At 38.4% G+C, this 14,360-nt stretch overlaps 1 protein-coding gene across 1 annotated transcript in view; it reads right to left on the reverse strand.

The window, feature by feature from the left end:
* Window positions 1-3,014: 3,014 nt before the first annotated feature.
* Window positions 3,015-14,360, reverse strand: part of KCND2 (potassium voltage-gated channel subfamily D member 2) — a 269,365-nt gene continuing 258,019 nt past the window's right edge. The window contains exons 4-7 of the mRNA XM_082056544.1: window positions 10,620-10,718; window positions 8,950-9,045; window positions 4,873-5,120; window positions 3,015-4,013 (exon numbers count right to left, since the gene is read on the reverse strand). Coding sequence (XP_081912670.1) covers window positions 3,836-4,013; window positions 4,873-5,120; window positions 8,950-9,045; window positions 10,620-10,718 — 621 coding nt within the window. The 3' untranslated portion in view covers window positions 3,015-3,835. The remainder of the gene's footprint in view (window positions 4,014-4,872; window positions 5,121-8,949; window positions 9,046-10,619; window positions 10,719-14,360) is intronic.

Here is a 14,360-nt window from a genome sequence, read left to right on the forward strand (position 1 = left end):
TGAAGTTTTTACCATGAAACATTATGTTTAATTCATATGAATTACTACTATTGAAGTGAGATTGTATCTAAAACTTTAAGACTTGTGTATGATTGACTCCATTAAAAAAAAAAAAAATTGGGATGTCCTAAATACTTCAGAATTTTTATGCATCTCCTTGCTTTTTACTCAACGCTCCCCCACCTTCAGTTGTTTATTGTACATAGATACTGTGAAAATGGGTACCTTCAAAGTAAATAGATAATGCAAGTAGGTAAGACACTAAGCTGTCCAGGTAATTATCTTGCAGTATTTTCAGTCTAAATATGTTGTTTACGCCTGACTGCTTTTTCAGCTGCACCTTTACCTATCCCATCAGCTGATTGCTATTCCAGAACACATGAAAATCTTCAGCTGTTACAATAGTCAATGGAAAATAAAGTCCCAGATGCAGGAAAGAGAGCACATGACCTCCTAAGCACCCTCTCTGCCCAAAACATTATGATCCTGCGATTTCACTAATGTATTCTTCTCGAGACCGGGTGTATGCTTTTGCTGGAAATAATTTAATGCCCCAATTTTCTCTGCGGCTGCAGGGTGGGATGGTGATGGCCACCCACAGAAGAGGAGGGCAGCTGTGGCATCCTGGTCTTGGTGGCTCTGGTATGGTTTAGATGCATTTGCAGCTTGCCTGGAATTAGTGTTGGGGATATTCGTTGCCCTTAGATTTAGTGTTCCTTTAACCTTATTAGGAAAATAAAAAAAAGTTCCATGAATAAGTTATTGCAAAACCAGGTTGACCCATTCAAGCATGCAGATGTTTTATTTAAATATTCCTCAAATGTCTATTTGTTCAGCATAATGCAGGTATTATGCTGCCTTCTGAAATACGATATATGACTGTCAAACAAAATTGTCAAAACAACAACCTCGATTTCTTTGTATGATACACAGAAATAATTACATTTCATGTACAGTACAGATGCATTTTACACAGTCATCGACAGTCATTCACTACCAAAACAGCATTTAAATCACCTAAAACACCAAAAGAATGTGTATTTCCCGAATTCAGAATAAATTAATGATTTTGCATGTGACATGGGAATAGAAGACAGGACTGAAATTCTGCAAAATCATACTAAATTATTCCTTAAGCCACATTTTAAAAATGAAAGTACAAGTTGCTTCAGGGGTAGAACTGTTATGCAAGTGTATTGCTGTAGTGCATTCTTTTTAGTCCATATGAAAAGGAGAATAAAGATATTTTAAAAGACACATGACCTGATGGAGTCAGAAGGTTTCCTGGGTTGTATGTAATCTGTCCCAAAGTGGATTTACTAACTGCCTTTTTGCATTATTTACCTGATATAACTAGTCAAGAAGTACCATGTGGCATAAATAAATTGTTGCAGGTTGCTAATATCAGGACAGTTCTTATACCAATAACTGTTTGGCAAAAGGTGGGGACCAAGCCATTTTTTGCATGAGTAACCATGGGTAGAAGTAGGATGCAAGTGGGTCCATTCTGACTGTCTTTGAAGCTCCATTAAAACTTATGTAACCCACCAGCTTCGGCAGATCTACTGGAGTTTTCTAACGGGGTGAAAGAAGAGGAAGGTCAGGTCCCCAGCCTCAGCAGAGCTCAGCGGGAGCGCTCCCCGGGTCAGCCCAGGCACAGCCTCTGCTCCTGCTCTCTGTTCAGCTTGGAGGGAAACGTAGAAACTCAGTTCACAACGAGTAAGTTTTTCTGATTTGCAGAAAAAGTGGGAAGTTAATTGCAAATTAACCAAGCTTCTGAATAAGTAAATTATAAAAGAGTAATGCATGACATTATGTACTCCTTTTAATTGCAATGTAATTCTAACATGTGATATTGTTGTATTTTGGTGTATGTACTGTAGCATGATAGTCCATCACCTACTCTTCAATCTTTGTTGACAGGTAGAGAGAAAGACCAGTACTTGTGTGCAGTAAAAAGTGTATCATCAGCAAGTTTCAGTTTTTAGTGGGTATTGTCTCTTAATGCAAATTTTCAGGTCAGTAGAATGCTAGCAAATACTGTACTGAAACATACACTACTCAAACTATTAAATAACTATGTTAATCATTTCTTGTAATGGTATCTAATGCACTGAGCCTTTTGATTTATATGCATATTTTATTTTGCAGACATGCAATCATTTCTGATCCAGTGTTTTTGATGTATATATGTATGTATTGATATGCATATACTCCATGTATATTTGATGTATATGATGTATGGTATGTCATGTATATAGGAAGCATTATGATACATCTAATGCACTTTCATGAAGAAAAGTGATGCTTTTTTTACCAGAAAGGTTTCTGGTAACATCAGTATCTTTTTAAAATGAAGCAAAAAGCCTTAACTAGTAGAGCCTTAATATTAGCTTTTAGGCCTGCCAATGTGGGTAAATTCCAATTGCAATACATTACATTTTTATAGCCTTGGGACCTAATCCATTATGCTATCAGTATTCTTAGGTAATTAAATTTCTTCACACAATATAAATTCTCAACCAATTTTAGGATGCAAGTTTACAGAAAATTACAAAAATAATTAGGCCATCTCTTTTTACTGAATGTCTTTCGGTGTCTTCCAGTGTAGCCAATACTCTGGATGCTGCAGAGTATCAACAAGGAAGGTTTGGAGATGAGTGTTAGCTTAACCCCAAAATAGCTTTGTTGTCATTTTAATTGAAATGGGACTGATCCTGCAAGAGTACATTGGGATGAGAGCTGTGTTTTTAAAATACAGAAGTAGAGAAGTTGCCCACGAAGAAAGGACTGTGTTGATTCATCAGTAGCCTTGAAATCCCAAATAGTACGGTAATGTTGGAGTGGACAACAAACTGTCACAGAAATAGAGGACAGTCGACAAAAGGAACAATGACCGAATAGCACATTTGTGGTGCACTGTTTGGCTGTAAGATTATTTAAATGTTTGCCATTAGAAGTGTTTAGTGTAGATGAAGTTGTGTAATATACCTTAAAAAAAAAAGAAATCCTGATTTCTGATACAACAGGTGTACAATGACTTATTGCAGTTGTAACAGTACCTAGGAAGCAAGATAAAACAATAGTAAATATTGAACTAACTGAACACCTTTAGTTCACTAATGAGTGTTTGAATAAGAAATACTGCATTTTTCAGAGGGAAGTTATTTGTACAACTACCATGGAACATTAACAATCAGCTTGTTGTAAGTGCACGGAAATGCCCCTTTCTACAGTAATATTTTATCATGCCTAATCTGAAAAACAACAAAAATAAACTGAGATCACAGGTCCAAATAATTTCAGCATGCATTGTGGTTGTAGTTCGTTCAGTCAGTACAAACATATTTCTCATGAGCATTTTTTTCTTCCATTTTTTTGACAGTTTCTCAACAAGTTTGTGGTTTATTAACAGGAAAAAAAAAAAAAGACGTGTTATCAAAATGTTTCTTGTCGTTTTGCATTCAGCAGGAACACAGGTTTGTTTCTATTTTTTGTTTTGTATTTTTTCTTTTTCTAAAAAGAGCTCTTATGATAAGAAGAAGCATCAATGGGGACATTTCATTGTGCTCATATAGTAAGTCAGAATGGTCACAGAAGATTCCACCGCGCGTCAGTTCCGAGAAGGGGTAAGAAACTCCTTTTGGTTCACACGCTATGACACTGAAACCCAAAAAGTGTTTAGTTTCTCCTGAACTTCTTGCTCTGCGGCTGCTGGCGCAGACATCAAGGGGTGTTGTCTTTGTCAGCTCTCTCATTCCTCATGACTCTTTTCTCACTGCTCGAGCTCAGCTTGCAAGTGGTCTTTATGCTAATTTATAAATAATTCCTTATTTTATAAAGCAGATACTCTGACAATGTTTCCTCCCGAATACTCGGGAGACTCTGGCCTATCATCTCCTTCGGGTGTGGTGACTGGAGGTGTCGGGATGCTAATTATTGCTGTAGTGACGTAAGGCTGCTCACAGTTTAGTTTAACGCATTCTTCCACTTTGGCATTTAAGCTGGAACGGCTGCAGGAAGAAACAAAAATCCATGAAGAAAGAAAGTCCACGTTACTGCAAACCTCTCATGTGCCTGATTCCACTCCCTCAGCCGTCCATCTCCATCCTGCCCCATTGCAGAGCTCAGAGGTGCGAAGTGACACTACCCACCACTCTGCACCCAGCAGTGGGTGGTCCATGCCCATGTCCATGGACAGGCCCCCTTCCTCCCTTCCTTCCCACCGTTTCTGCACTTCTAAAAGTTTCTGGGGTCATCACTTAAGTGTTTCTGAGCAGGGGAAGCATTTGAGCAGCTCTGTGGGGAGCAAACTTGGCATAGCCAATGAAGGGCAATGGGTACAAGTCACTCCTGGGGAGATTCTGATTGGACACAAGAGGGAAATTTTTCACAATGAGAACAATCAGCCATTGGAATAATCTTCCCAGGGAAGTGGTGGATTCCCCAACATTAGACAAATTTAAGACTCATCTGGACAGGGCGCTGGGCTGTCTTGCCTAGACTGTGCTTTTGCCAAGAAAGATGATCCTTGTGCTCCTTTCTATGATTCTATGATTTATTATACAGGAAAGTGGAAACTAAGGGGCAGTTCCAGTCTCCTACTGATTCCTCTATGCCACGCTTGTGTAAGAACATTTTGTATATTATGTATGCTCGAGAGTGAGGCACAGCGATGCATGCACTAGTAAAGGTTAGTATGTTCATGGAATTGCTGCAGTACCTCAGCATCACAAGAAACTTGTAAAACTCAGACCATTTTGACATGAGACTGGTATTTTGTGTTTGTGTTTTTAGCCTTTTTTTTTTTTTTTTTTTTTAAAGCACAAAGCAAAGGGGTTCAGCTCTGGGCATGCAGACAGTGTGAGATACCTGTTAGACAGAGGCGTCCTCTCCACACATCTGATCTGGATGGTGCTGAGCTCTTGTACGCTGCCTGGGCGGCTGCCGGTGATGGTGGTGTTGGGGATGCGGTAAGTCTTTTTATGTCTTCGTGAGCAGCAAGTGCTGGTGACGCCTTGTTGAGATGAGAGAGAGGGGCTGTGGCTGGGCGGTCTATTGACGGTGGAAACCTCCATGCAGCTCTCTTCATAGACTTGCTCATCCACAAACTCGTGATTCTAGCCCAGAGGAATCCAACAAAGGGATAAAGCACACACAGAAAGATAATTAAAGCAAACATATTAATCATGATTGTTCAGAGGCTTAAATTGACACAACTGAATAAACTGGGAAAGTTAGACAGCTTATTCTTGATTATGGTGCTTAGCCCATATTAGCCTGGCTGAATATCAATACAAATGTAAACACTGGAACAAAATGTTCAGAGCTCTAAATAAGAAAAAGTTAATCCAAAATATTTTGTAAAATACCACATGATTGTAATGTAGTTTGCATTATAAATATCTGTATAATCTATGAAGTGCCACAAAACAGTGGATTATGTTTATTAATAAAAATGCAAGTGGTGCTTATGTAAATGCTCTAAATGTCATTTAGAAATAAATAAGATTTATTGTAGTGAACTCTAATAAAATAAAATAATAAATATTTTCCAGATGAGTTTATAAAGCTTCCTGTTGAATTACATGTTAGAAATGTTTTGAGGTATGCATCCATGCAAAAGAAGAAGATTCAATTAAAGAGAATATTTAATTATAGGAGATGAGGCAGCTATTTAAAAGCATTTAAAAGTTCCTAATTACTGTAGATGGATGTACTGAACACAGTTTAGAAGACTGATCATTTAGTTAAATGACATAGTCTTTATTCCTGCAATTGTTGCTTAATCCCAGAATGGACAGTAGGTTTACAGGGTTGTCATAGACCTGAATCCAAATTCAAGCAAACGGCTGGTTTATATTGACTCAGTAGTTGATCAGGGAGAATTTCACACATAACTGTGATTTCCACATTATCTTTGTGTGTGAAAGAGTGTGAAATAGTGGTGCTGCTTATGTGGGGAGCGGGGAGAGGAATTTTTACAGTCTTTTTAAAGTAGCAGCCCATTAAGATATGTTCATGCACAGTTTGAGAAAGCCTCCTTTTTTCCTTTTTCTTTTCTTTTCTTTTCTTTTCTTTTCTTTTCTTTTCTTTTCTTTTCTTTTCTTTTCTTTTCTTTTCTTTTCTTTTCTTTTCTTTTCTTTTCTTTTCTTTTCTTTTCTTTTCTTTTCTTTTCTTTTCTTTTCTTTTCTTTTCTTTTCTTTTCTTTTCTTTTCTTTTTTTTCTTTTCTCTTCTCTTCTCTTCTCTTCTCTTCTCTTCTCTTCTCTTCTCTTCTCTTCTCTTCTCTTCTCTTCTCTTCTCTTCTCTTCTCTTCTCTTCTCTTCTCTTCTCTTCTCTTTTCTTTTCTTCTCTTTTCTTTTCTTTTCTTTTCTTTTTTTTAAGTCTTTCCAGTTACTGCTGGAATCAGTCTGCAGACCCTGAGGATGGTTTAGGGAGCATTTTCTGGGTTGTTTTATGCTCTACTCAGTCTCTTTTACTAAAAGTCTGTTAGCATGCTGTGTCTTTGTGTATCAAAATGAGAAACATCATTTTTTCCCCTAAAGAACGACGCGCTAATTGGAAAGGTGATGATGTTTTCCAGGAGAATTACAGTACAGTGCTAATATAAAATATGTGAGCAAAGTAAATAGTGTAGCAACTGCAGCCAAGTGTTTGCGACAAATGGAAATACCTTCATAGGCATATTATTTTTATTTCCATTTCTTCTGTTCTTATTCACTCAGGCATAAGGTTGTGTGGAATTGAGTGGTGTTGAAGAATGCCAATTTCAAGTGATATGGAAAGAACTTGCTCGAAAATAGATTTCTACAAGGTGTATGTCAGTCAAAATCAAGATTTTGAATGTGACCACAGAGTGGACATAAAATTCAGAGAGAAAAACTACATTATCACTGTCTTTAGATTATGTTCAGTGGCTTACAGTAGTATGTTTGCCAAATACTCCACTAGTTTTCCACTTAAAAGTAATTTTGTGCTTCCTAAAACTTTTATGGAGCAACCAACTCAATTCAATTCAATGCAATTCAATTAGTAGGGTCCATTAAGGAGGGTTATTGAGTGAACTTTTAATGTAGACTGGAAACATTTTGAAACAATATAATGTCTCAATTTAATATATTTTATTATACTTCTTAATTAACTGTTCTTAATTCAGCTAAAATTAGTATGTAAAATCTAACTTTCAGTGCAATTATTTTCATTATTAATGTAATTTTCACAGAATTCCATAACATTGCCTATACTTCATTTTTTTAGAGTGGAAGAGTTCTTATCCTATTGAATTTAAAGCGACAAAAAAGAGAAAATACGCCTTTGCGTACCATCATCTGTGCTGATGCTTGTACCAAATGATATTTCAAAGGATAAGGCAAGGCTAAGGCAGCACCTCACTCTCGCTGTTACACCGTGAACCAGCAACTTCTGAGATTCCACAGGCAGATGGTCCAAAACTTCATGTCCCCACTAAAATTTTAGGAATGCTTGATATGAACAGGAAGCTGCAGAATACAACTTGGAACCCCTGCACACATTTTTGTGTTCCTGTGTCATATGAACATCAATGCCAGTAGCAGAACTCAACAAACAAGGAACAAAGAAAGTAGATTCTATGCAAATTCAGGAAACAAGATAGTACCTGCTTTACAGACCTACTTATTTTTTTTTTTTAAAGCTCTGTTTAAAAAAAAAAAAAAAGAATAGGTTTACGTGTTCCACCACTATGATGAGAGGAAATGTGAAACTTCGGGTGCTGAATCCAATTCCCATCAAATGAACAGAATTTTTTTTTCATTATTTCTATGAGAGTTTGACAAGACTTGTGGCTACTACAAGGGTTTTTAAATATGTTTTCAATGTTCAACCATGAAACAGATTTTAAGGCAGATCATTTGTATCAGGTTCTAGTACAAAATGTCTCAAAAATATTCTAATGGACCCAGCCTGAATCTTGGCAAAGAAACCACATTATACTCTGAATAGGAAGCAAGACATTTTGTCCTACAGCACGTAATATAAAAATAACTACTCCAAAAGTAGGAATGGAGAAGATTCTATGAAGATTAAATTCAATATAACTAATATTTATGTTCTTAGATTCCTTACAATACGATAAAAGAAGAAACGATGTAAATTTAGGGATTATTAGGCTTATAGTTGTGATTTTATCCGTCCAGAAATACACTATTAGCAAACATGGCACTTAGTTATTACTGAATCATAACCCTGTAGTACTTTTGTATCCTTTATGACTGTATAATTATTCAGGTATTGACCAGGGAAAAATATAGAGAACACATAATAAGTAGTCTATTTGATTTATAGAGAGTTTCAAATCTAGATGAGCATATTTAGGCTGTTATGAATTACATCAGTGATTTCTACAGGGATCTCAGGGTCTAAACTGAAGCCAAATGACTTTGAAGCTTTGCACCTGCATCTGGATTAAGCACTTGAAGTTTTAAACTAGGATGGTTGGGGATCCTCTTTTACAGTCACACCAGTGAGGGTCGTGTTCATGTCTGAGGAAACACTTGGCAGCTCTCGCTGTACTAAAGCCCAACATTTACTCAGGCAAAAACTTGCTTTGACTGCACTGAGTGTTGAATGTGTGTGGATTACAAACGATGTTTTACAAATGGTACTGCAGAAAAGTGCAAATGATAATATTATGGAGTGTATGCAGATCATACTGAAGACCCCGTATACAGCTTGGCTATACTGGTGTCATTTCACTGATGCCAATATCTTTCACCCCAGATCAGATTCTCACCCAGGAGCTCTCTCTTATTTATATGCAGTGGGTATAATGCCTTAAAACAAGATAAAATGGCTTTTCTTTCCAGCTAAATGCTTTCATATAAAGGCTTATTAATGAGAAGAAATACCGAAAACATTCTAAACTAGGCTGGTGTTGGAATGCACAGGAAAACACAGTTCTCTTTTCTTACCGTAGTTTTTTCTAGGCAGTGAAGCAGGTGGTGGTGCTGTGTTTCAAAGGAAGAGCCAGATTTGCTAACAAAGGCCTGTTCTTCTTCACTGGAGGACTGTTAATACATAAGACTCTGTATTATTCTCATTTGTGAGCAAGAGGGCTCTTATCCAAATATTCGATCAGAACTAATCTGGATTGTACATGGTAGCATAACTACAATGCTTCATCTACACAGTATAACCCAACTTATTTTGGACCTGAGTTCTCTTTTGCTTGTTTATTTTTTAATCAAAATATTTTCTTTCCTTCCCTTGAACCTCCTTTTAAATGTTTGTATCTTAGTTTTTTTACGCATAGATGGAATAGTACAATTTACATTTGCAATCAACATGTAAGCTTTGAATGTTGAAGCAACGCATGCTTAAAATTATCATAAATTTAAGTGACAGTAATATACTATTTTTTTTTTTTTTGCTGAGAATGTGCCTCATTTGAAGGAAATTAAACACAGTTGTCCTCCTGGGATCATTTCATAGCACTAAAGAATTTGTGGTATTGCTGCTTACACAAAAATTCATGTCAGTGATCCCAATCTGCTGAGTTTGGAAAGCGTATAGCAGATGTTACTGGCACAGAATGAAGAATTAAATAGAAAGCATCCACTGTTTATTAATTGCTTTCATAATTATTCACTAGAAAGCAGAAAACTAAACGGGAGAGGAAGTGGGATAATAAGAAAGATTACAATTCAACTTTGGGATATTTTAAATCGGAATGGCAATTAAGGTATTTGGTGTCCTTTTAGTTCAAAGATTTGAGTTCTTTCAAGCAGAAGAGGAAGCGAGGGCTCTGCTGCTCATCCTTTGTGCCAGACCGGACGGGCAGGACAGCCTCTTCCTCCGCTTCTGGCTATAGGTTAAAGCGTTCAGCTTTTTAACACATATTGAACAGAAAGGGCATAGAGGAAAGAAAGCCTTCCTGTATCCCTCAGGGAATTGCTTCTATGCCAGAAAATGACAGGGGTAAAATACACTGTGCCTTCAGTCCTCCTCAGGTGGCTGCAGCTCCGAGCAGGACGGGCCTGCCTCTGGCAGCGCGGGTCACTGTGGATCCCAGTCCCAGCTGCTGCCCGGGGCTCCTGCCCTCATCCCGGCTTCCTCAGCACGGCTAAGGGGGGAGTTTGCTTCAGGTAACATTAGATTTTGATGCGTTTGTGGTTATCACAGACATTCTCCTTAGACACTTCCAGGGAAGGCTTTTCACTCTGCAACAACCCTCTGTGCAAACAGTGCCCCGGAGGCACCCCTTTCCCTCACCGACGATGAAGCCTGGTTTTGTCGCCCGTGTCCTACCTGCCTAAAGTCAAAGGAGATAAATCAAACCTACTTGCAGAAACTGTACTTCATTAATGATGTCTTCCAAAGGATCTAATTCTAAAAAATGTGTGTTACATTTGAATCCAGCATTTCTATCTGGCCATTTCCCTCATATTTTTATACCTTGCCATCGAGTCCCATAATCTTCCTTGAACAATAATAATTGTCCAATTTATCCTTCCTTAATCTACCTCTAAAGATAACCATACCCAAAGACCGAAGTTGGCTTGCCCTGGTGATGAATAGAATAAGCTACTACCAGGCTGTCATTAAGCTGTTTCTCTGGAGGTGGAGGGTATGAAAACATTACCTGCTGCAGCTGGTTACTCAGTAAGCCATTTCGTTTGCTCTGCATGTAGGCATTAGCACTCCCACTCTTCGCTGCACGAATTCGAGCAAGTCTGGCTTTCTGTGTAAACAAACAAAAGGAAAAGTGTCACTTACACTCATATCCATTATTCTGTTTATCCAAAACTGCTAATTGGAATCAGCTGCTTGTGAATACCAGTATCACAACTGCTGAATGGTTGCATTGCATCCATCCTCCAGCAGGAGCAAATCAGAAGTGCCTTCCTGTTTAAAATGCAAATGACAGAAGTTTTTATTTGTTTGCATGCATCAGCTAATAAGAACAGTGATTTTGGATAAGAGATTAGACAGATTAGCATGTAAGTGCCTCTAATATTTTTTTTTGCATTGTCACAACTGTGGTTCAGGAACACAGGCATCCATCTCAGCTGCTCCTACAGTTAAAATCTCTTTAAATGGGAAGAAATGGTTCAGAAAAACATAATATTGTAACTGCCGTGAGCTAGTTTCTCAGAGCCTCTGGGTTTTGAGAGTAGCAGAATGTGATAGTGTTTTTTATGCCATCTCCCAGCTAATTTTCTGAATGCTTGCCAGGCCTTTTAAAAGCCTTTTTTTACCTCTTCATATCTATTGATCTAATCAGACTTAATACTTGTTGTCATTGGTCACAATCTGTCCATAAGCTGATTTTTCAGAGACTGCAGGCATCAAATTGCTGAGCGAGATCTGAGATTTCCCAGGTGAGCTTCATTGCTTGCGAAGGTGACTTCCATCCCAGAGCAGAAGGTGGCTCATGAGTGAAGGACACTTTGCATCCATTGACTGTAGTGCAACAGCTGGAAGCCAGCATTAAGGGAAAGCACAAAGAAAAGACTCTCAAACAATAATATGGAAACCAGAAGCTTTTATGGGATTTCTAGGATGGCATGCTGGTTCTGCAATTTTTGTGGCTGGTTACATGTGTAAGAGGGAGTCTAGGTTTATCTTCCTGGTTAGGTTTCTGATTCTGAAAGCCAAATGCCGTGTAGCATCTGGAATTCAATGGCAGCTGAAGCACAGGAGACACAGTGAAGAACCTGAAAAACTGACTTTGATACATTAACAGAGATTTCATATCTGATAATTACTTAGTGCATATTTTCAGAAAATAGGGGGAGCATTTTTCCCCTCTCCCCCCATTTTCTGTGGCATTAAATGTCAGCATGAAATGACTGAGAATCCCTGAACACTTAGAGAAAAGCAGCCTGGTCACTGCAGCCGCCAGAGGTCTCTGACATGATTAATAATTAACTGACTATAAGGAATGACTCAACACCATGCTTCTTCGCAAACACAGCCTCAAACTTACAGAAGATCTTCTCAACAGCAAGCCAAGAAATTAATGACAGCTAACAGAAAACATGTCTAGAATCTGGCTTATGTTATATGTCATGCCTTTATTATCTTTTAATTGTTCCACAAGAAAATAAGATAATGCTGTGCATGTGTGCCTCACTGAGACAAAAAGATCACATGAGAAGTTGTTGCCTGATTTTGTGATACACTGGCCATTTTAGATTAACACATTGGTTTGTCACGTTCCCCAGAACACACAGCCTTTCCAGCTAGGCAGTTAATTCACCTTATTCTAGTGGTAAGGAGCGAAGTGCCTGGACCACATGCACAGTGTTTCTGCACAGGTGAATTCCTACCTTCTCCTTCCTCCTGTTAGCACTGAAAGGACATCTGCAGCCCCAGACTCTGTCACCCTGAGTGGGTCCCCAGAGGCTGGACTGGAGGTAAATGTTCAGCTAGGACTCTTTCACTGAGCACCATGGCTGACCAGGCCTGAGCAGCCTGGCGTGCTGCAGTGAGCCACCAGGAGGGCAACACACCGGCCTGGCCTGGGGTCTGCAGGACCCAACCAGTGGGGGAATGGTCAACAGCTCCAACCCTCTGGGCTCACATGGGCTCCTTGGTGGCAAATCCAGGGCCAACGATGTGGTTAGGGCTGAGTCCTCAGGTCTGGCAATCAAAAACACCCTTGGCAGAAGACAGGTTATTTTCAAGGTGGAGCTCTTCAGATGCAACACCAGCATGATGGGCTAAAGGCTGGGGGAACAGCTTTACCTGCGCTGCAGAAGGCAGTCATGGGTTGGGACATGTGCACTGGATAATATTCATAAATATATTAAAGGTCTCTCTTAGCACTACTGTTTAGCCCTAGGAGCTTGAGATGCCTTAGAGGTGCCTCTGCAGGGTATAACAAGGAGTCTCATAAATAAGTGATTTCAGTTAGAAATGTTTTAGCTGTGGTACTTTTCAGAGTGCTCTTTATCAAGGGAGATTCATTAGTTTTAATGAACAAAGATTTTACATACATTAGTTATGCTTTTCTTTGAGCATGCATATTCATTTTCTCTTTCAGTGACTGAAACTAATGATGGTGCAGCATCATTTAATAAAGAAATATAAAAAATACAGTGGTTCATCAGACTGTCTTAATATATCAATTTACTACAACACACATAAAACGAAGGTTGTACTTTCCATGCGAAGATTTGAAATTGCTTTACAAATATGGACGTATTGCATCTTAGAAAGCTTTTGTGAGGTGGAAAGTAATAGCTTACATCTTTATAACTGGGACTTATTCAGGTGGACTGAATTTACATCACTTACCAAAGGGAAGACAATGAATCTATTTACAAGACAGGCACCAGATATTGTGACTTCCATCCTTATACTTCAGCTTACAGAAAATACTCCTGAAACTGGAGGTGTTTACAAATCTGTTAAAGTGATTTCTTTTCACTGCTTCTGCCTGATTTATATCAGAGCCTATAGCATGAGTAGTCTCGTGACCCTTCACATTTCCTATCAAGGAACCATTAAAAGCTCATGTCAGCCACAGGATTTAAGGGCTGTGCACTGGGGACTGAATTCCCATGAAGGACACCAAAATGATGTGATGACATCAGGAAAACTGTGATTACAGAAGAACTGTATTTTCCTTTACTCTACAAACTGCATTCTCTGTCACATCCAGCAGAAAGGGAGGGATAACTGCCCCTTTCAATGACAGCAAAGCCGTTCCTAACTCTCCCCTTTCATGAAATATCTAGCAAAAAAAGAAAGAATTAAGTTTTTCAGCAGTAGATTATCTTCTTTGCTGTGAGGTTTTCCCTGTTAGTCACTGAATATGAAACCTTGGGTTTGGCAATTTTAATGTTGTTTAGAACAAAACTAATGTACCTGAAATACAACTATTTTACTTATTCTGATGAAAATCCACCATAATTATCTCATCTGAAACTTCCTAAAGAAGTTGATCATCATCTCTGTTTTTATAGCATCCCTTGCAGCTGCACTGAACTTTCATTTTGAATGCATTCTCTTTTTTCCAGTCTCAAATTTTGCAACTTAGAGGTGAATCTTTGTCTGTGACTGCATTTATGAAACCTTCCAAAGAGAAAACACTGTTATTCAACAACAGCTAGTGCTGTCAGTTTTTATAAATATAAACATTTATTTTCACAAGGTTTTAAACAGTGCTAAATGCAGCACTGTACGGTATTTGCAACACCCACCTTTTAACACTTACGATGACCTCAGTTGTCCAGCTGTGTTAAGAGAGAGATTTTATCAGGAACACTTTAGAGCAGGGCTTACTGGGGTACTCAGAATAATTTTTGGCAAGAGCCTCTCTTCAGTTTGCTATGCAAGAAGCCTGGGTGGCCTAGGTAATTTAGTACTTAGATAG

This window comes from Streptopelia decaocto (genome assembly GCF_964273445.1).
Source record: "Streptopelia decaocto genome assembly, chromosome: 1".
In the NCBI taxonomy this organism is placed as follows: domain Eukaryota; kingdom Metazoa; phylum Chordata; class Aves; order Columbiformes; family Columbidae; genus Streptopelia; species Streptopelia decaocto.